Source organism: Sarcophilus harrisii, chromosome 3 (assembly GCF_902635505.1).
Source record: "Sarcophilus harrisii chromosome 3, mSarHar1.11, whole genome shotgun sequence".
Taxonomy (NCBI): domain Eukaryota; kingdom Metazoa; phylum Chordata; class Mammalia; order Dasyuromorphia; family Dasyuridae; genus Sarcophilus; species Sarcophilus harrisii.
The window spans coordinates 425221645-425245135 of record NC_045428.1 but is presented as its reverse complement, the minus strand read 5'-3'; the positions used below and the strand labels follow the sequence as shown (position 1 = coordinate 425245135).

General features: G+C 33.5%; 1 protein-coding gene across 6 annotated transcripts in view; it reads right to left on the bottom strand.

Annotated features, from left to right (window-relative positions):
* Positions 1–23491, bottom strand: part of NEB (nebulin) — a 206663-nt gene that overhangs the window by 114178 nt on the left and 68994 nt on the right. For all 6 annotated transcript variants that reach the window (XM_031960690.1, XM_031960684.1, XM_031960686.1 and 3 more), the window contains exons 46-65: positions 21740–21946; positions 20288–20392; positions 19296–19403; positions 18351–18662; positions 18006–18212; positions 15230–15334; positions 14243–14350; positions 12897–13208; positions 12465–12668; positions 10832–10936; positions 9793–9900; positions 9120–9431; positions 8286–8489; positions 7255–7359; positions 7043–7150; positions 5233–5544; positions 4665–4868; positions 3485–3589; positions 2163–2270; positions 464–775 (exon numbers count right to left, since the gene is read on the bottom strand). In XM_031960690.1, coding sequence (XP_031816550.1) covers positions 464–775; positions 2163–2270; positions 3485–3589; positions 4665–4868; positions 5233–5544; positions 7043–7150; positions 7255–7359; positions 8286–8489; positions 9120–9431; positions 9793–9900; positions 10832–10936; positions 12465–12668; positions 12897–13208; positions 14243–14350; positions 15230–15334; positions 18006–18212; positions 18351–18662; positions 19296–19403; positions 20288–20392; positions 21740–21946 — 3651 coding nt within the window. The remainder of the gene's footprint in view (positions 1–463; positions 776–2162; positions 2271–3484; positions 3590–4664; positions 4869–5232; positions 5545–7042; positions 7151–7254; positions 7360–8285; positions 8490–9119; positions 9432–9792; positions 9901–10831; positions 10937–12464; positions 12669–12896; positions 13209–14242; positions 14351–15229; positions 15335–18005; positions 18213–18350; positions 18663–19295; positions 19404–20287; positions 20393–21739; positions 21947–23491) is intronic.

The window sequence follows — 23491 nt, the reverse complement described above, 5'->3', positions numbered from 1 at the left end:
ATTTGGACTATTAATTGAGAGTAATAAGAATTTTTAACAAAATACACCTAGCTTATAAAATAATGCATCTATGTATACCCTAAAATATTAATAAAAGAGCAACAATACAAATCATTATAGAGAATAACCTTTAAAATAGCACATTGACTCAAAACTCTATCTGATTCCCATCTTTAGCAAACAAAAACCATTTTATATTTACAATTTATTCTAAGTGTGAGTTAATATCTGTACCTTATGCAAAAATATAGATGGTTATGTGTTGGTGTGTATTCATTGAGTTGGCAGGTTAAAATAACAGTGTATTTTAGAATAGATTAAATGATCATCTATTTCCCAAGTGTTTGTGATAGTGTGCTAAATTATTTAAATGATTTCCACTCCATTTAATTGTAATTTTTTTTAACACATGGTGTAATTATTTCCATTGCTGATATTTCAAAAAAGTCTAATCCATACTCACATCACTCTGTAGATCATAGGCTTTACGAGCATGAATGACATCATTCTGATCTGGGAGGCAGATCCATTCATGTAGAGGATGCTTATAGTCCACATCACTGACCAAAGTTTGACACTTCTTAGCTAGCACGACTCCCAGCATGTCCACTGGGCTGCTGAACTTGGTCTTCCACTTCTCAAAGTCCTTCTTGTACTCCCTGTCACTCTGGATCTTGGCCACATGCATAGACCACATCATCTTGGGATCATCCTTTATGTCACGGGCTCCAATATGATGGCCAAGTTGCTTACGATATCCAATTTTGTATTTGTACTGAAATGAAAATTCTTCAATTACATAACTTTTGCATGTTTAACTATAAACTCTAAAAGACATAGATCATACCCCTTCTATTTATTTAAGGCAGTATTCAGCTTAGTTCAATTAAGTATTACAAATAAGTATGAGTTCAGAATATGTGTAACATTAATTTGACCTTCTCAGCTAACTAAATAGAATTTATAAGAGGGTAAATCTAACAGTATGAGTGAAAAACAGTACTGTATTTTTAATAAGTTAAGTTAAAGGTAGGAAATATTTAAATGTACACTGATTGCATTCTTAATTTGAATAGAATTTGAGTTTTACTATAAAATTAGGCAATTATGGAGAAAACATTCTTTATTAATGATACAGAATAATCTCAGATATTATAAAGAATCATTTTCTTCTCTCATACTTGTATGGTGCTTTTATAGCTTATTAAGCATTCTCTTCATCCAAAATAATATTTGGTAAGCTTTAACATATGAATATATAAGATACAATAAAAAATTTTCTAAAGTGTAGTTAGCTAAACTATTACAATATAACAACTTATTCCACAAAGTTTTATTTAAAAGGTCCTTAGGAGAGGAGAGGAGAGCAGGTTGAAGGATTTGAGGAACCAATGAAAAGTAAGCACATCAAAAGCAGAAACTGCCTAATTCTTGTCTATGTATTCCAAATGAGAGGCAGTGTGGTAGATGATAAATTATCTCCAGTGAACAGAGAACTGACCTCAGAGCCAGAAAGACCTCTGTTCCAGTCCTATTGGTCATTATGAATCTAGGAAAGTCACTTAACTTTTCAATGTTTCAGTCAACTAAGGTAATAGATTGCAGAGAAGGTAACTATTAATTTCTCCCTCCATCCATCTATCTAACTATCTTTACTCTGTTTCCACAAGCTTAGCAAAATCACCTGTGATTCATATACATCATGTATTTTTCTCAAAGCTATCGGCCAAAACATTATATAGGAAAGCTGACTTTAATCCTCCCCGTTGGATTTCATTTGAATACAAAATGCTAAAGCAGTGAAGACATTTAATAAGCCCAGTTAATTTGCTCTTCCCTGCATCCTTTTGGCTATATCCATATGTAACTATCTTTTATGCATCAGTTTAGCTTCCCCTACTTTTTGATCACTCAACCCTTACTGAATACATTAAGCCTTGCAGGTTATCACGATATTTTCATCATTTGTGTTTATCATTTCCTCAAAATCCAGCTTTTTTAAAAAACAATTTAATCTTTAAAAAATATCAATTGCTATGATATATCACAGAACATTTTTAAATGTCAAGGACAAGCTTTTTTTTTTAACTTTGTCTCCCTTTGTGAATATACTGTTTCAGAGAGCTAACACAGAAGTGATAAAAAAAAAATCGATGGCTTACATCACTGGCAATGTCTCTTGATGCCTTGGCTGCCACAATTGGGATGGCATCAATTCGCAAATCATAGCCTTTCTTCTTTGCCTCTTCATTGGCAAGTTTATATAGATTCTAAGATAAAAAGAAGAAGCAGCAACAGTGAAATTTTCACAGTCAAAACAAAAAAAATGCCTCAGTCAACTCTACAAAGAGAAGTACATGCAATCAACCTACTATAGGATGAATAAATGTTCTGTATTTTAGCTTTCCTTAGATATCCATAAATGTTATATGTGGAGAAAATTATCCTATTGGGTTTATTAAATTCTTATTACTTGTTAATTCTTAAATTGTTCCAGAGAAGTTTATGTCAAATGACATTATGAAGAAAGATATTAAAGGAAATAAAAGATGGGCCAGAGGCATGGAAGCCTAGAAAGAAGAGGGAATAACTCTTCTTTCAGGAGACCTGGAGATCATGACATGATTTATCACAGTATGGTAGAAATAGGACTGACTTTTGAGGTCAGAACACCTAAGTTCAAAAGGAATCTCCATTGTTTACTTCCCATAGGTAAATCACTTGCTCTTTCTAGATTTCATTTTGTTCAATTGTAAAATAAGAAGATTTAGGCTAATGTTTTGGGAAATGTTTAAACTAGATGAGTTTGGAGGGTTCTTTTCATCTTTGAAATTCTAAAGTGTTATATTCTTTTGAAAATAAAAAGAAATATATAATTTGAGAATGTAGGCTTGAATTTTGCTGACTGGCAGGTCTGGGGCAAATCCAGAAGGTGTAAAGATTCCCTATGAAAAATTGGGATAGAATAAGAGCAACTTTGCTGACAAATCTACACAGTCAAAAAAAACCAAATTCTCTCATTGGCTTTGTACAAAAATATATGTTTCATTCTTTATCCTAGATCTATTACCTCTTAGGATATGAATAATATCTTTAATTCTCAACCCTTGACCAATCATGGATCATTATTTCCACAATCATACCTCTTACAGCTTTCAAAGATGCTTGTCTTTATTGCATTGTTAGTAAATATATTATTCTGCTTCTTATTTTGTTCTTCATCAGCTCATAAGTTTTCAAAAGTGATGACTTACACATTTGGTGACTGAAGTTTTAGTGCTAGATTTTAAAAGTTATTTTAAAGTATTGGAGCTTAATCCTGATATTTATCAGTTTGGGAAATAATTTTATATTCACTAGACAAAATTATTGAGGAAAGGTGGACTGCATGTCCATTTAGTCAATGAGTGTTTGCCCAATATTAGTTTAAAAAAAAACTTGAAGAGAAATATTGAATACCTCAAAGATTCATGTTTGTTCTTACCTCACTGTAGTTGATTTTGTTGAGTCTTGCTAGTGTAATTTCAGGAGTATCAGGCATAATGTGAATTTGGGTCTTGTCTTTATCCCAGGCTTCTGTGTATAAACGCTATCAAGGAAATAAATGAAAAAAAATATACATATATATATATATTAGATAATGATATGAAGTGTTAATTAGAACTTTTTTTGATCACACAAGCAGATTTTTTTTTAAAAAGAAGTATGGGAATAATTTATGTGCTATTTATGTTCTATATTAAAATGACTTTCTAACATTTACAATTTTCCAAGTGAAATAGGTTGACCTTAGGAAATAATGAATTTGGAAATACTCTTTTGTTCCTTAGACTGTGTCTGGTATTTTTTACTTCTCTTATTTCTTAACATACTCTATTAAATGTTAAAGTTATTGCAAATTTTTCATATATTTATTGCATATTTGCTTATATGTGTTTATAATAGATTATGAGATTCATAAAGGCAAAGACATGTCTTATTGACCTTGGCATCTTTCCCAGTCTCAAGCATAGTGTTTTGCATATAGTAAGAACACTGTACACAACACTTGATGGGCACTTAGTAAATGGCTTTTGAATAGGTGGATATCTGAATGAATGAATTCTAATGTAATTTGATTCATAAAGAAATAACAACTACTGAAGCATGTTTAAACAGAAAGCTTACAAATAACTTCAGATGCTATGAAACATTCTAATAATGTAAAAAGAAAGTAATCTTACTTAACAATAATATTTAGCAGATATAGAATTAAATTTTGCAAAGCACCTTACAGACATCAACTCAATCTTAGGAGGAAGATGTTATTATTGTCCTCATTTTATAGATGAGAAAACTGAGGCCCGAGTTAATTAAGTGAATTTCCCAGAGTCACCTAGCTAGTAAGTGTCCAAAACTGCATTTGAATTCAGTGCTTCCTGACTCCAACTCTAATGCTCTATTCAGTGTGCCACCAAATATAAAGTAGCCAAGAGCCTATGTTCTAAATCTAAGTTTCAGAAACATCAATGAACAAGAGTTATAAATACTTAGAGAAAATTACTGATGTCTCAAACTAAAACTATTTAATTTTCAACTTTTTTCTTTACTGATTTTTCTTCCTTTTCCATGATTCTCAGTTAGAAACACTGAAAGTTCTTTTCTTCAAAAGAATGAGGGCTTACTTTGTTCATGTTGAGTGCATTATTTTTGGCCAAGACTTGTTCCAGAGAATCAGTCACACTAGTAAATTTTATTTTGTCTGGAGGTTGACGGTAGATCTTGTCACTCAAAATTTCAGTTGCTCGTTTGCATTTTTCAACATCCAAAGAACCAATTGGTACCCAGCCAATGCCTCTCATCCACTGGAGATCTGACTTGTATAGATTCTGTTGACATAAATAGCAATGAAGTTTATCTCTGAATCTGTCATGAATCTTCATTTAAAAAGCACATGAAAGTAAATGCAAACAAATAATTTTTAAAACCTAATCTGTAGAAAGACAGATTATTGTCTCAGTTTTATGAGATAAATTAGAAACTATGCCCTATAGGAGAGAAATAATCTTGAAATGTGCATACTTAAACCATACCACTAGCATTAAATTCTGGGAAAATCATCAATAGTGTCAAGAAAAGAAAGCATTTTACTTTCTTCATAGATCTGAGGATGAAGGTTGGGATATTATTGCTATGTTTTCCAGGTATTTTAAACAACTTTCCCCCCAACATTTAATATTTGTCAATACTCACTTCACTCTGTAGGTCATAAGCTTTACGAGCATGAATGACATCATTTTGGTCTGGCAAGCAGGTCCATTCGTGTAGGTGATGCTTGTAGTCTATATCACTGACTAAGGTCTGACATTTCTTGGCCAGAACAACCCCCAGCATGTCCACTGGGCTGCTGAACTTGGTCTTCCACTTCTCAAAGTCCTTCTTGTATTCCCTGTCACTTTGAACCTTGGCTATATGCAGAGACCACATCATCTTGGGGTCGTCATGAATGGCTCGGGCTCCAATATGGTGGCCAAGCTGCTTGCGATAGCCTTCCTTGTACTTGTACTGGGAGGAAGAAAAGGTATGCAACAGGTAAAGTCCTAATCTGTTCATCTGTGATTTTAAGATAATATCCCTTAACTCAGGAACTATAATCTTCTTACTGTCAAGTTTTGTGGTTTCCCCAAATACAGCACCTAGTGACCAACTCCACGGTGGTAACTCTTGTTGAATTTAGGCTACCCTTGGGGTGACAGACATAAAGCCCATTATGGGGGCCATATTTAAAGACTTTCCAAATGCAATATACACTGCACTGGGGTACCATTAAAAACATCCCTAGTCTCTTCTGTACCATGGTGAGACGTTGGGGAAACATTTTAGTGAAAAATATAGCTGTTGAAAGAAAAAAGGAAAAATGTCAAGTCAACATCTTTGTTTTGCAAGAGTGAATTAAGATGCAGGAAGAACTATCCTAGCTTTCTTGAGGTTTCCTAATTAAGGTCTGTACTTATAAGATGTTCTAGCATTTCAAATGCTTCTAGAATTTTGAGTAAAACTATACAATGATAGATTGATAAATTGGAGAGTATCTAGAGCAGATTGGCTGGGATTGTAGAGGAATTAGACAATATGCCATAGGAGGATTCATTGAATGAACTGGGGATGTTTAGCTTGAGGAAGAAGTCTGAGGATAAAAAGAAGAGAGAAATGATATTTATCTTACTATAGATTACAGCTATCTTAATATATGTGAAGGGCAGTCGTGAAGAGAAAGGATTCAACAGGTTCTACTTGTCTATAAAGGCTAGAATTCAGTTATGGGCAGAAATAGAAAAGAGATAGATTTTGGCTTGATGTCAGGAAAACCTTTCTCACAATTAATCATGTCCAAAAGTGAGATGGCTTGCTGCAGGAGGTACTGGTTTCCTCCCCTTCCCCACCCCCCACAAAAAGACTGGGTGACCTTGTGTTGGGTATGTAATAAAAGGAATTCTTGGTTAGTAATAGGTTGGACTAGATAATGATGATGTTATTTTTGACTGTGATTCTTTATACAGTCTCAGCAGGCATAAAGGGAAAACACATAGTTGAGGAAAAGACTTTGAATAGCATATGTCTAGCATTACTTTTGGCTCAGTAAAACACTGAACATAAGTAGGAATTTTTGAATAAACCCTACTACTCATAGCAGCTTTTGACAAATGCATTCTTCACATTGATAAGCCAGACATACAACCCAAGTATAGTCAGATATTAAATTTTTAACCACTGAAAAGAAACATGGAACTATAGTTTTATATATTTATATATATAAAATATATATAAATATATAAAACTATATAGTTTATAGTTTTAGAGAATATATTTCTTTAGAATGCTTACTTTGGGGCATGTAGAATTGGATATGAGGATTTCACTAAGCTTACTTACATTAAACTATGATTTCTGGAGATGTTTTATGATAGCTTAGACTTCAACATGTAATTGTTATGTTGTAAATATAAGATATTGAGAAAATTTTGAGCTAGTCAATGGTGGAAAATTGCATGGATATACTTACTTCACTGGCAATATCTCTGGAAGCTTTAGCTGCCTTGATGGGGATGGCATCTACCCGCAAATCATAGCCTTTCTTCTTGGTTTCTTCTAGACCAAGTTTATACAGTTTCTAAGATATTGATAAATAAGTATAAGTTCATGTGAAAAGATTATTTTTAAGAAAAAATTCTTTTAATATTCAAAACATCAATGTAGCACAATATAATCACTTACCTCACTGTAATTAATTTTATTCTGCTTTGCCAACAAAACTTCAGGGGTATCTGGCATAATATGTATGCTAGTTTTATCTTTATCCCATGCTTCAGTATAGAGACGCTGAAACAAACATAAACAAATACAATGTCATGTTGAATCATAGGAATGACACAACAATGAACTGATCTAAACAAAAATACTTTCATGTTTTTCTCACTGCCATATTAAATCATCTGTCTCAAAAGAGCCTCAACCCTTCCCTTCAAGAATTAAAGATACCATTCTAAAAAATCTGTGTGAACTACTTCAATTCTGAAAAAGTTGAGGTTCCAAATGGGGATAGCTCCTAGCCCTTGATATGCCAGCCATTTTCACATAGCAGGCTGAATTCATTCCCTTTATCACAACCTCAATACTCACTCACACACAATTTTTCTTCTTTCTATAATTACTATTAACTGAACATCTATTTAGGATGGCTAAATAGCACAGTGAATAGAGCATTGAACATGGAGTTAAGAAGACTCATCTTCCTGAGTTCATAGCTGGACTCAGACACTTACTAGCTGTATGATGGTTGCCAAGTCACTTAACCCTGTTTGCCTCACTTTACTCATCTGTAAAATGAGCCTGAAAAAGAAATGGTATCTTTGCCAAGAAAACTGAGTCAGAGATGAACAACAACAAAAAACCTATAGCTATTTATTATTTGGGCATTCATAAATAAAAATCAGGAACCTTTGGGGGAGTTCAGAAGCTCTCATAATTTTCCTCATTAAAATGAATAGAAATAGGATTTTAATCAAATGGATTTTTCATGGAATAGAAAAGAGAGGGACAGTTAGGTCAGGAGGACCTGAGTTCAAATCTGATCTCAGATGCTTCACACTTCCTAACTGTGTGACCCTGGCGGCAAGTCACTTAACCCCAATTGCCTCAGGAAAAAAAAAGGAAAGAAAGGAAGGAAGAAAAGAGATAGGTATATTGAGATTTCTAGAAATTATACAAAATAAAACTACCCTCCTCCCCCAAATAAGAAGACTTACATGGTTCATTGTTTTAGCATTATTCTTTGCCAAAACCATAGGCATGGAGTCCATAAGACTAGAAAATTTGAATTTTTCTGGGTGCTGACGATATATGTGGTCACTCAGAATTGTAGTTGCTCTTTTATTCTTTTCATCCTCAAGGGAACCACTAGGGGACCAACCGATGCCTTTCAGCCACTGGAGATCTGCCTTATACTGAAGCTAAAATTTCAGATGAATAACAAGTTAATATAAAAGCCATAATCAATTCTGGGAGGGATAAATCTTTGGGGGGTTTGCTTATGTTTTCATTCTTATATAATCTTTACTTTGAAAAGTTGTAAAATAAAATACAGCCTTTAAAATCACAACAATACATTGAAACTGATTAGATATATCATTCAAAAACCCATATTCTTGCTTGAAAGTACAGATCAAAATCATCTTTAATTTTTATGCATTTTTCTAAGCTGCCAACTGAAAGTTATTCTGAATGTTAGTTGAAGGATAGTGCCTCCAAGAGGTTGAAGAGAAATGGTTGAGGTGTAGGTAAAGGAATATTGATTTCAAATTATGGGATTTGACTTAGAATACCTGCTCTGTTTTTTGTTACCTGAGTGATACAGGGTGAATTAACTTCTTAGGTCTTTTGTTTCCCTGGCTATAATACAAAAAGACTGAACCAAGAACTTAGGTCCTTTCCAACTCCAAATGTCATAATTCTAAGAAAACTAGGGGCATTAAGCTAAGCTCTTTGTGACTGACCCTACCCTACAGTGAGGCAATAGCCATGGAAGATAAAAAATGAAGAGAAATATTTTGCTATTGACCAGTCAATAGCCTTAAACTCACATCACTCTGAAGATCATATGTCTTCCTGGCATGGACAACATCATTCTGGTCAGGCAGACATATCCATTGGTGCAAGGGGTGTTTGTAGTCTATGTCACTGACCAGAGTCTGACACTTCTTGGCCAAAACAACCCCCAGCATATCCACTGGGCTGCTGAACTTGGTCTTCCACTTCTCAAAGTCCTTCTTGTACTCCCTGTCACTCTGGATCTTGGCCACATGCATGGACCACATCATCTTGGGATCATCCTTTATATCACGGGCTCCAATATGATGGCCAAGCTGCTTACGATAGCCTTCTTTGTACTTGTACTGGGGAGAAACAAGTCAGAAAGCAAGTCAAAATTGTCACCATTTATGAATGGATTACAGATATTAACTACAATAGCTTATTCAAAAATCTTGTGAATTTACTTATTTCATGGATTTGTTAGAGAAGATCCAAGACTAAATTCAAATTTTAAATTTGAATCTAATTCAAATATGCAATTGAACCTATGTCAAACAGTTGCCATGGACATATTCTCCTTTCATATAATATTCTAGAATTATCTAGGCCTCTGTTTTAATAGGTAAATTTTTGAGATTTGCTTTAAGCTCAGCAATAGTTGAACAGTTCAATTGAAATATCAAATGATAATCAAGTTGGTATGAAGCAAAAATAGGGACTTACCTCACTTGCAATTTCTCTGGATGCCTTGGCTGATTTGATTGGTATAGCATCAATAGGAAGATCATAACCTTTCTTCTTCAATTCCTCATAGCCTAATCGGTAGAGTTTCTATTAAGAGAGGAACAAAATTATTTTTAAAATCATTTATAATCTGTTGGGACCAAAGTACTTAATATTTCCAGGTTCCAAGAAAATAACATGGATGAGACAGAGGACTTTAAATGAAATTGGAAATAAATAAATTCCATTTTTAACATTCTTTTATAGTGAAAAACATTGTGGTCAATCAAAATATACAGCAATGAAATATTACTTTCCTATTTATTTCAGTGTTTTATGAAAGGTTTTTGTCAGGAATCAAAAGGAATTGCATAAAAATTCTGAAAAACAATTAAAAGAAGAATTGCCAAAGAAGAATCTGGTCACATAAAGTCTGAATACAACCAAAAGGATGCAATATATACTATTTAGTATCAAATAAAAAATAGGTGACGGCTTATAAAAGCAAAGGGTCATTTTTTAAATATCATTTTTGAAGAATTAGATTTTTGTTGTTGTTTTAAAGAATACAGAAAAAAAATTGTGAGTTCCAGTGATATATCTAGACTATTATTTTAAAAGCAAGCTGATCTTAAATTCAAAGCATGGGAAGGAATTACTGGTTTTGAGTTTTTGTGGTAATTATATAGAACAAAGGATTTATTTAGACTTCCCTGAGATATTATATGTGCCCAAAGTTCATTGATTTATTGTACTTTAGAATTTATAACATAGAAATCATTCTATGAAAGTGACATTTAGAATTATGGATTTAGGAAAATGATACTGGGACTCCACTTAAACTTTCCTGTGTACACATCTTTTGCAGATATCAAACACTGCTTAGAAACTAGAAAATACAAAGTCTTAATATGGGGAATCAAATTCAGAAACATTTTGTAATTTTAAATATTCAGATATTTAAAATAACTTAGAATTAACTGGGCTGGCAGCAATTTCAGTAAACTCTTATAAAGTGTATTTCCCAAACTGAACTTACATCACTTGTATTGATCAAATTTGCTTTTGCTAAAATGATGTCAGGTGTATCAGGCATTATGTGAATCTGTGTCTTGTCTTTGTCCCAAGCTTCTCGATAGAGTCTCTAGAATGAAGAATAAGAATTTTTTTCAGTAAGAATATTAGGTAACTATTAATTTTCCAGGCCAATCTAATATACTTGAAAAGGCATTATTGAGGGATATGCATTAGCAGAAAAAAGAGACATTATTTTCTTAACTTTTAAACCATATTTAACCCAGGACAATAGCAATATTGTACTCAGAATCAGAAGACCCCCAGGTTCAAGTTCCACCTCTGTGGATACTTGTGTATCAGGCAAGTCATTTAACTTTTATAAACCCCATATGTAAGGTTAATGGGTTGGGCTTGATAGTCTACATATATTATCTCATTTGACCCTCACAATAATTTTATGAGGAAAGTTATATTATTATTGCTCCATTTCACAGATGAAGAAACTGAGACTAAACATCTTGTCTGGAGCCACACAGTGTCAAGACCATAGAACAAGTCTTTCTAATTTCTAGGCCAGTCTTCTATGATATTGTGTTAGCACTACTATACTTGCTATATTGACTTAATATAAGTTTAATAATATATAATATAGTACATATGTTAAAATAGATTGAGTTGAATAATAGCCAATTGTATTCATTTAAAAAAATAACCAAAATACTTCATAGCCTTGGATTTGATCACTTAGTAAATTGTCCACATTGTGGTATAAATAGAAAGAATATTGGATTCTGGGTCAGGATATTTAGATTCTAGTTTTAGCTCCTCCAGTAACTAGTGATGTGACCAGAGGCAAGTCATTGAACCTCATAGTAACCCTGGCAACTACTTAAAATTGTAAGTCATAGTGTAGTTGCTAGATCTGCATTAGTAGAAAAAATTAACATATAAGATCCTTATCTCTTAGTTTCCTAGTGTATAAAATCAGGTCTACATGACCTCAGGTTTAGGTAACTCAGGTCTTTTCTATCTCTAGAATACTTTAAACTCCTACTTTAACCATTTCTGCCAGATACAAAATTATGGTTAGTCATTCAGCCTCTTCTAGTTACAAGGTTAGACTTCTGGCTCAGACATTTAAAAGACATTAAATAAAGGTTGCTTCATTACACTCCCTGCACAGAATGGAATCTATACTGCTCCTTTGGTGTGTAAGAGTCAAAGAAGTTAGCAACTAGGTTGGAGGTGGAAATGGAATATGAGAAATCTGAGTCTGAAACAAAATTTGTCTCTATTCACTAAATTTATGCAAATAAGCCAATTGAAAGATGTTACACTCATAATTATAATTATATCAGTTTCCTCACATTTCTCCCGCTGTCTATGCTAAAGCATATTAAGTATCTCAGAATAGCTTTCAATTCCTTAGAATTTAGCTTATGGCTTTATTACAGTCAATCTTCAAGGAAAAGTAAAGATATTCAATATTTTTCTCATTGTAGAAAATTCATTTATCTTGAGTTTAAAAAAAAAACATGCCATGTTCAATCCACTTATTACTTGATTCAGCATGGGACAATGAGAATGTCAGTAAAATATTCAATTATAAAATATCTATCTCTCAAAACATAATTTATCTCTTAATAGCAACTTACATCACTCCTGTTTTTGGCATTTGTCTTTGCCAAAACTATGTCCATGGCATCAGGAAGACTAGTGAATTTGTTTTTATCTGCTGGTTGTCGGTATTTCTTTTCACTGATGATTTCTGAAGCCTTCTTGTTCTTTTCATCTTCCAAAGAACCCAGTGGGCTCCATCCTATCCCTTTGAGCCATTGGAGATCAGATTTATACATATTCTGTGGAAGAAAAAATCAGATCCAAGAAGATCATTTTTTTTCATTCAGGATATTTAACTTAATTTTTAACATGGCATCAAAAAGCAAATACCACTAAGAGTTAATTTGGGTTATTTTAGTTTTTGTTTTGTTTTCTCTCCTACAAAATAACATCCTTAAAATGCAATGTTTTACCCAATAATTTAATAACAATAACATTTTAAAATATTTAAATCAAATAGAACTTACATCACTTTGTAGTTCATATACTTTTTTAGCTTGAATAATGGCTGTCTGATCTGGCAGACATGTCCATTGGTGTAGAGGATGCTTGTAGTCAATATCACTGACCAAAGTTTGACATTTCTTGGCCAAAACTACTCCCAGCATGTCCACTGGACTGGTATACTTGGTCTTCCATTTCTCAAAGTCCTTCTTGTATTCTCTCTCACTCTGCATTTTGGCCACATTCATAGATAATACCAGTTTGGGGTCATCTTGAATACTACGGAATCCAATATGGTGGCCTTGTTGTTTGCGGTAGCCTTCCTTGTACTTATACTAAAATCACAAGTAAAAAAAATTTTTTTTAATTATCAAAAAGGCAAGAAAAATTAACTCAAATCTCTAAAGTCTAACATGTTTGGATGATGCTCTCTCTTCATTAACATTTAAGTAGATAGAAATCTCTCTACATTATTAATAAGCCATATAAGCCTTATCTGTATTGTTTAATAAGATAAATGGAACAGATGATCAAAGGAGATTATGGAAATAATCAACAGCATCTATTTTTCTGACATAGCAAAACCTAATTAGAGCCAGAAGAATATGGTAGGATGTCAAAAATACAGCTTGTCTAAATTTCAGCAAGGTATGTCACAATGCCTCTTTAAGTAAACTTTTTGAAAAGACAGAGTGCATACCAGATTATAGCATATTTACATGGATTCATACCTTTCTGAAGAGAGTTTATTACATCATTCTTATTCTGAAGGTTTCCATTTACTGATATACAGGACAATCAACATACCTCTAGGACAAGAGTTCTTAAGAGTCTGTGAACTTATTTTGTGGTTGTTTTTTTTTTTTAACATATTAATAGCTATATTTCATTTTAATTGTTTCCCCCTATTTTATGCATCTGAAACATTTTAAGAAGTACATAGACTTCATTAGACTTATAAGGGCATGACAAAAAGGCCAAGAATATATGCTTTAGAATTTTGGGGGGTTCCATACCAGTTTCATGAAATAAAAGCATGCTTTTCATAATATTTGCAAATGGATTTTTTTATTAGACTATCTGATTTTTGCTTTGCAAAATATGTTTTCTTGTTCAACATTTTTATCAGTCACTCAAATGAAGATATACCTCAAATGCATATCAAATACACAAATACCAGAAACCTGGAAATAAATAGCCAATATATTGGGTGTCAGAAATGAAATATTTTAAAAAGATGAAGTCTAGATTTGAAAACATGCCTTCCTTTATATATTTTAAATAATCATTGTTAATAACAACTGTGAATATAAAAACTAGTTGTGTTGTTAGAGAGAATTGAACCAATAGCATTTGTTATGTTACTTACATCACTGGCAATATCTCTTGAAGCTTTGGCTAGTTGGACTGAAATTGCATCAGGTCGGAGATCATAGCCTTTCTTTAGTGCTTCTTCCCATCCAAGTTTATACAGTTTCTAAAATTAAGGGAATTTTTGCTATTTACCATTGATTTTTAGTAGATCTTTAGAACAGAAATACAATTGAAGAGGGCAAGGCTAAATCCTAGAATCTTTTGTCATAGAGGCATAGAATAAAAGACAATCTTGGCATTAAAAAAAAAAAAAAAAACCTTTTCTTGTGATCTCAACAGTGAGCCAATATGCATTTTCATTTTATTTCAACAATTTCATCCAGTTCTATCTGACCTTGAAAGGTATATTATGGTTATAAGAACCAAGACACAGTAACCTGCAATTACTCTCCCTATATATGTACTTATCTTCCCAAATACAATGAAAGGAAACTCTTTGAAGACAGTAACTATTGGAGTGTGTGTGTGTGTGTGTGTGTGTGTGTGTGTGTGTGTGTGTGTGTCTGTGTGTGATTTTATCCCACCAGGAACAATGCTTGGAATATAGGAAGAACTTAATAAATATTTGCTGATTGATTCATTGCAGTTGCTTTGACTATGCCATTGGTAAGTATGCTAATTATTGCCATTAGGGTTTTAGGGTTGAAAAAAGCCAAATGTGAAATTGGGATCTCTGAGAGCCCTGAGACAGCTCATCATCTTGACTATGTTCATTACTGGGCACAGAGTTTAGGGCAGGTATGTCAAATGACACACTTGATAAATTGACAGCAAAAAGTTTGTTTTTTGAGAGTCACCAAATTCACTTATGGGAAATATATCAAAATGTGTAGTAGTGATTGGATTGAGCTTGTTGAATATTCTACTTCTTTTCCTTCCATGTTTCAAAGTATATTCTCTATTTTTAAAAAATCAATATTTTTGACAAAGCTTAAAGAGAACTTTTTTGTATTTAACATTAAGCAGCTTTAAATATCTTTACCTGACTATACAATGTCTGGTTCTGCTTGGCCTGTAGAATATCTGGGGTATCTGGCATAACATGAATCTGAGTCTTGTCTTTGTTCCAGTCAACAGTATATAAATGCTAAGGAGAAATAGAACAAGTAAATCATTAGAATAACCATATAGAGGGAGGAAGAAATGTCCTTTTTAAAAACAAAATTCCAAAAATAAAGGAAATGTCAATATTGCTTTCATTTTCTCAACCAATGTCTTCAGTCTAGAAAGACCAGAACAAAATGGTAACAGAGAAATGAAATCTCAAATAGGCAAGGAGATGACGAAAGTATCCTATTTTCTTCAATACATTCAAATAACTTAATCCAGATGAACTACATTCCAGGATATTGGGAGATCTTGTGGATATGATTGATAATTCACTGTCACTAAGTCTTTGAGAAATCATATAGGAAAAAAAAGCAGCACAAAACTGAAGGTGAATAAGTACTGACCAATTTTCAAAAAAGAAGAAAATAGATTTCTTAAATAACTTACAAAGCTTATCTTTTATCCCTGACAAAGTTCTAGAGTGCCTTAATAAAGGATAGTTTGTAAATGCTTAGGTAGAAGATGATGAGCTAGTATTAATTCTATAAAAAGGAGGAAAGGAGAGACAGACAGACAGAGACAGAGAGAAAAAAGGAAGAGAGTGGAGAAAGAGAGGGAGAGGGAGTTGGACTTGGAATTAGGAAAAGTTGAGTTTGAACCCTGCCTTAGATAGTTATTAGCTAAATGTTATTAGGTAAGTAATTTAACTCTCTCTTAGACAAAGATTTTGGGGGAGAAGAAGTAACAAACAGTGACTAGAACACTGGATTTGAAATCATGGTTCAAATCCCACCTCAAAAACTTATAACTTCTGTGACTTTAAGCAAATCACTTAGCCTTTTTGGGGCCTTATATACCCATCTATTAAATAAGGAAGTTGAATGTGATGACTTCTAAGGTCTCTTCTAGTTCTAAACCTATCACTATAAATCCATTATTTTAATATCAAGCCAAGCTCATTGACTTTTGGGGCAAGATTAGTAAAAATGTATTAGGGAGTGATGTCATGGATCTTATAGATTTAGATTTTAATAAGGAACTTAATAAAGTATCTCATGGTATCTTTATATATAAAATGAAAAGATAGGGACTGGATTAAAGCAATATTTGGTGGTTTGGGAACAGATTGAATGACCTGACCCAAAGAGTGATGATCAATAAATTGGTATTAACCTGGAAATCTATATTGAAGTACCCCAAAATTCCATATTTACCCAACATATGAATAAATGATTAACAGGTAGTTGTGGAAAGTATGATTGTTTAATGTGTGCATGATACAAAATTGAAGCAGACAGTTGAGATCTCAAAAGTTGCAACAGTTTAGAATGAGAAGCTAAATATAATAAAAGAAATTTAATAGGAATGAAAATAAAGTTCTATGTATTTTTAACAAATTAACTGCACAAATATAAGATGAGGAAAATTATATTTTAAAAGAAGTTGAGTTTTTAATTGATTGTAAACTCAGTAATATGACATAACAGCCTCAAATCCTGTTTTAATCTTAGACTGTCTTCTATCAACAAATTATTCAGAATGGTAAAAGCTTTCCTACAATTTTATTCTAGTCAGATCACATCTGTAGCATTGTATTCAATTTTATGCATTTCATTTTGAGATAAGTCACAAAACATTCCAAGGATGGCCAGGATGATAAGGGAATTCCAAATCATGCCATAGGAAGATTAGCTGAAGGAATATGGAATGTTTATGCTGTTGAAGAGAAGACTTGGGGGTAAAAGGAGAGCATATATTATACCTATCTTTAAATAGTTGAATGAATATTAGCTAAAAGAGTCAGCAAACTTGTTTGGTCCCAAAGATCAAGACTAGAAACAATAGGTAAAATTCAAAGAAAGATAGATTTTTTTTGCTGATAAGGAACAACTTCCCAGCAATTAGATGTATGGAATAATGAAATTAATGAGCTCCCCTTCATTGGGAATCTTCAAATGAAAGCTTAGAATCCAGTCTTTCAGTTGAGGGGATTTTCTGTTTAGGTATTTTATTAGATGAATCCTTAAGTCTTTTCAACTTTGATATTCTGTGACTGTACATATTATGCCTACATGAGTAGAGTTTTTCATTATATGTTGTCAATGCTATAATGGAAAATGAATTCAGCAACAACTCAAAACAAAATTTAGATCTTTCAGGCAATTCTTCAAAGGTAATGAGATAAATATCTTTAAAAATGTGAACAAGTAGCAAATAAAACATGAAAATGCAACATGCCAAGAAAATAATAACTTAAATTGGCTGAAAATGGAATTTCAAATAATTTGATAGTAATTAGAAATATTTTGAAGTTTCACTGAGGGCAAGAGTAGATGAAGGGGGGAAAGGGTTTTATAATGATTGACTACCAATCAGGCTTCTCTACCTCATATTCCCTAACAATATCTTCCTTGTCCTTCCAACCTTATGCCAATCCAACCACACACTTTGGAATTTGGGGAGGGAGAATAAAAAGACAAGAAAATTTTAAAGGGAAAAAGTCAAAGTGATATTAAAAAAAGAAAACAAAAGATAGGAAGAGAAGAAAAGAGGCAGAAGTATCCTGGAACAATTTTTAATTGTTCAGAAATGCGAGAATGATATTAAAGGCTCCAAATGAAAAACTAGAGCACTGCCAAAGATTCCTTCCTTTCAACATGAATTTGAGGGGCAGGAAGCTCATTCAGAATGAATGATATATATTTTACCTTATTCATGGTGTGTGCATTCTGTTTTGCAAGCACCATGTCCATAGAGTCGCTCAGTTTCTTGAACTGAAAGTTGCTAGGGTGCTGACGGTATTTCCTGTCACTTGCATATTCAGTAGCTTTCTTGGCCTTCTCCACTTCCAGAGAACCAGCTGGACTCCAGCCAAGGCCTTTGTACCATTCGTTGTAGTCCTGTTTATATTCATTCTATAAAGAAAAGAAGCAAATTGTACCTTATCTTTCCTATTCTTTGCTGAGAAAAATTATCTGCTTGAAAAGGAAAATTCAATCCCTTTTCCTATCTTGGAACCAAAAATCAAAAACCCAAAGGAAACACAGACTTACATCACTTTGAATGTGATTCATATTCCTGGACAGCTCAATATTCATTGCATCAGGAAGGAGGATGTAGTTGTGAATCAGGTGCTTGTAGGCAGTGTTGCTTATGTTGGCCTGGGCATCCCTGGCTGCTGTGACACTGAGCATGTCAGCAGGAGTGTGGTAGCTGGTCTTGGTATTCTCATAGTTTTTCTTATATTCCCGTTCAGATTGCATTTTAGCCACTTGCATGTAGTGGACTAGTTTGGGATCATCTTGAAGACTGCGGAAGCCAACCATCTTCCCCTTGTTCTTTTCATAATTATATTTGTATTTATACTATGAAGAAATTAAGATGTCAAATGTCAAAAACTTCTCCTTGAGTAAAAATTAAGGCAAAAAAGATATTAAACAATGCTCATTCACAGGATTATGATTTAGATTTGATATGATTTAACCCAGTTTCCCCAACCCCCCCCCAAACACATTTTACAAATAGAAAAACTGAAGTTTGTAGAAATTGCATGACTTGCTTAGCATCATGCAAATAGTGCATGGCAAAGTTATGATTCAAATTCAGGTCTTCTGACTCCAAATACTATATATAATGAATGACCTCCAAGTATTAAAAAATGAATTTGTCCAACTAATTGTTCAGAAAAATCTTAATCACTCAGTGACCTGTCTTTGAGAAATAGGACATCATCCTACAATGAAAATGCCTTTATAAGCTTCAGAATACAACTGGATTCTTTAAATGTACGAGGTTCATTTAATGGATAGTTTTATTTTATTTTATAGATGGTAGAAAATCTACAGAGAGGCCTTTGGTGTTTCCACTGACCAGAGGACCAATCTAATGCTCTTGTTGGCAGTGTATTATAGTCTCTTTAATGTTTCTAGAAGTAATCTTAATTAAGTGCACCTGCATGGGAAACAAAAGACCAGGCGACTGTTTCCATTCAAACTTACATCACTAGCAATATCTCTGGAAGCTTTGGCAGCAGTGATAGGAATTGCATCAGTTCTGAGATCATATCCCTTTTTCCTCGCTTCTTCCAAGGAAAGTTTGTATATTTTCTGTAAAGAGAAACACAAGGATACACAAAGAGCATCAGTGGTGGGATAAGCAATCAGGTCATCTGCCAAGTTAATTCTCTACACTTACTGTATGATGTCATACATCAAAGTAAAAATTTAAAAACAGAGAGAACAAGATCCACATTTTCAGAGATATCTCAAACCAAACTCATAATGTTTTAATTCACTCTTTTAAATATATGGAATTCTGTGACCCTACGAACATCAGTGATTCCCAAACCCAGTGGAAGGAATCTCTAACCAAGAAAAAAGGGTTTGGGGAGAGAAAAATTATATACCAATTCCAGTTAGACAAAGAAAAGAAAAATAAAACACCCAATACTATAAGATTAAATATGACATTTCTTTTTCCTGGGTTCTAATCATGATTTCTGCCTTCCTTCCCCACCTGAGAATTTCACACTGTTGAGAATCCACAAACTCAAAAGAAATGAAACTTTAGGATTATTCCTCCTCTTCTCTCTCATCCCTCTCTTACTACCAGTGTTCCTTCTCAGTTTTGAAGGAAATAAAGTCACAGATTCCTATAGTAGCACCCTGTATTGCTGCCCCTCCTTCTGAGTTTTAGACCTCTGCATATCTAGGCCCTACTCCATCAACAATCCTATTTCTAGTTACAGAGAGATTATAAATACAGGATAACAAAGAACTTTTGACTAAAGGACTGGAATGTCACCATTATTTTCATTAGACACAGAAGTCTGAACTGAAAACTGGATACCTCCCTTCAGTTTTATATCTTCGTAGCATCACCTGAGCATAGGGTAAATAACTGATGCTCAATATTTAACTTATCTAATGAAAGAAAGAATGGATTCTAATGGGAAATACAGGGAAATTATGGCAGGAACACATGTACTTACATCACTCATGTTAATTGCATTGGCTTTTGCCAAAACAATCTGAGGATGATCAGGCATGATGTGAACTTTGGTCTTATCTGCTTCCCAAGCTTGTTTGTAGAGATGCTTGAAAACCAAAAAATAGTGGTTAGAATCAAAAAACCTCTCTGAGAAAATTGATCAATGCAGTAACAAACCACAATTCCAGAGAAGCAAAGATGAAACATGATTTCTAATTCCTAAAATAGATGTAATGGATTCAAGATGTAAAATACATCATAAAATTTTGATTATGACCAATTTGCCTTACTTGACTATGCACATTTGTTACAAGGGTTATCTATCTATGTATCTGTCTATCTTTCTCTTTCTTTCCTTCCCTCCCTTCCTCCTTCAAAGGATTCTTTCCTTTCTTCATTCCTTCCTTCCTTTCTTTTGTTTTGTTTAATCAGAGAGGAAGGAGGGAGAAGGGAGGAAGTAGAGAACAATTTTATGCTTAATTTTTTAAAGTAGTAAAATTTTTAAATCTTCTCTAGAAATTTTACCTTGTTTATCCATATGCAGTAACTGCTGCTTTAAGATTTAATTTTAAGAGAATAATTGGATTAGAAGATCTGTTGAAGTGAAAAGATGAATAGAAAACTACACTAGACTAAGTCAAAAAGTCAGGAATTTCAGCTATGGCACTAACTTGCTTACAGTTTTAATAGTTTAAAAAGGCACTGAGACTTTTACAACAACCTGTGTAGAACGTTTATCATGAAGATATATTTACATGAAGATATATATTTTATGTAATATAAATAACAATAGATAGGGTGGATATATTGTAATCTTTACTAATAAAGGGATTACTCATATCTATAATCTTCCAGAGTCACTGAATCATAGAATTCCAGAGTTGGAAGGGAATCTTACTGGCCATTAGTCCAACATGTATCTGAACAAAATTCCCTTCCACCATAAATCTCCCCTGATAGCATGGAAATTCCTTACAGGCAGGGACTTTGTCTCTCTAAATAAAATAATAAAAATTCATTGATGAATTGATAAATGACAAATGGCTATTCAGTCATTGGAAGAAGACAATTATCTCCTTTGAGATAGATCTCTGTTATTTTCTCCTATATGCTCTTAATGTCTGTCTTTAATGCAACTCCCACCCATCATCCCTAGTCTCCCTAAAGTATTCAAGTATATAATAACAATACCTGAAATTATCACAATTTATGATTTATGATGCACTTTGTCCCACACATTATTTTGGAGGGTTCTTACAACCCTGTGAAGTATGGTATTGTTATGATCATTTTTCACAGAAAGCAATTGAGCTTCAGAGAAACTAAATGACTTTCTAAATGTCACTTTCCTGGAAGTACAGAGAGCTAATGATCAGTACCAGCTCTTCTAACTCTTAGTTCTATGTTCTTTCTCCTTCTTTTGAATAGTGAAAATTTAAAAATATTTACTTACTTCGTTCATAATTTTTGCATTATTCTGTGCTAGAACCATGCTCATTGAGTCCATCAAAGTGGAATACTTCAAAGTGTCTGGATGTTGGCGGTACTTCTTGTCACTGATGATCTCCATGGCTTTCTTGTTTTTCTCAGCTTCCAGTGAGCCTAGAGGCAGCCATCCGATACCTTTCATGAAGTCATCATAATCTGCTTTGTACTGATTCTTTAAAAAAAAAAAAAAGGTGGTAGGGAGGGAATGAAACAATGATTACCTTTGTGGACAACATAGAAGAAGTACAGAACAACAAGCCCAGGATATGTAATGATTAATATCTTCCGTTTTTGATTTCAAATAATAAAATATCAAAATTTAACCATTTTTAAATATTCACCTTTCATTCTTTTTTCCCACCAAATCAAAAAAGACATTAGATGCTAGCTAGATATAGAGCTGGAAAAAATTGAGATAACTAAAGCCACATCGCCTGCCCCCATTCTACAGATGAGGGAACTGAAAAACAAGGAAGTAAAGCGGCTTACTCAAAGTCACCTAGAGAATAACAGAGCTCAGATTTTAACTCAAGGTGTTAACAAATTTAGCAAGCTCAGGTCTTTTTTTAGTCAGTTTCCTTTCCAATTATCTTAGAAAGAAAAAATACTACTCCAAAGCAAAGAAAAGATAACTGCCTGTGGGAATTTTATTTCTGATTCATAGTTTCCCAGATCATAATTTTAGAGAAGGAAGAGACCTTAGAGATCACAGCTAGTCCAGTGTCATCATTTTATAATTGAGAAGACTGAGGCCCAGAGAGGCTAAATCATTAGCTCATGGTCACACAGGCAATTAAATAGAAGAGCTGATATTTATCCACGGTTCCCAGGATTTCAAATTCAGATCTCTTTTTCATAGTACAATATTCTGTTGAGGAACATTATCCCCAACTAATTTGCATCCAGGTATTATAAGCAACTTGGTTTATATATATTTTGTCATCTTGCAAGTATCTAGTTTTTAATCAGACTTCATTCAGGCAGCCTCTTGTTCCCCCACCTCGCTTCCCAGTCTATCACAACCCACCGCTACTTTTTAAAGATCTCACAGCTGTTTTGTAGCAAACTGGTCTTTCTCCTTCACTCTGGCTTTTGCTCTGTGTGGCTTGCACTGTGGGACTCCGCTTAGATATCCTATGCCCTGTCGTCCCTTGTCTCTCCTTTTATTACTACCTTTGACTTCGGTAATTTGAGGTTCCTAATTTTAGTTTTCTTTTCCTAGGTGGCATGGTGGGTGGTACTCTGGGCCTGGGGTCAGGAACGCCTTATTCAAATGGGACCCCAGACATTAATTGGCTGGATGATCTTGGATATTTAATTTTTCTCACTCACTTCAACTATGAAATGGGAATAATAATAGAACCTATCTCCCAGAGATATTGTGATGGTCAAATGAGATAATATTTATAAATTGCCTTGGAGGGAATACTTTAACCTCACACAGTGTCTGGCACATAGTAGATACTTAATAAATCTTTCCTTCATTCTTTTTTCTCTCTCTTTTTTCCTTCCTTTCTCTCCCTCCCTTCTCTTCTTTTTCCTGACATTCTCTACTCTTTCCTTCCTTCATTTTTGCCATCCTTCCTTCTTCCATCTTTCCTTCTATCTTCCTTTCCTTCCTTCCTTCTCTCTCCCCTTCTCTCCCTCTTTCCCTTCCTCCATCCTTTTTCTTTTCTTCTTCTTTTTTTTTTTTTTTTTTTGCTGAGGCAATTGGGGT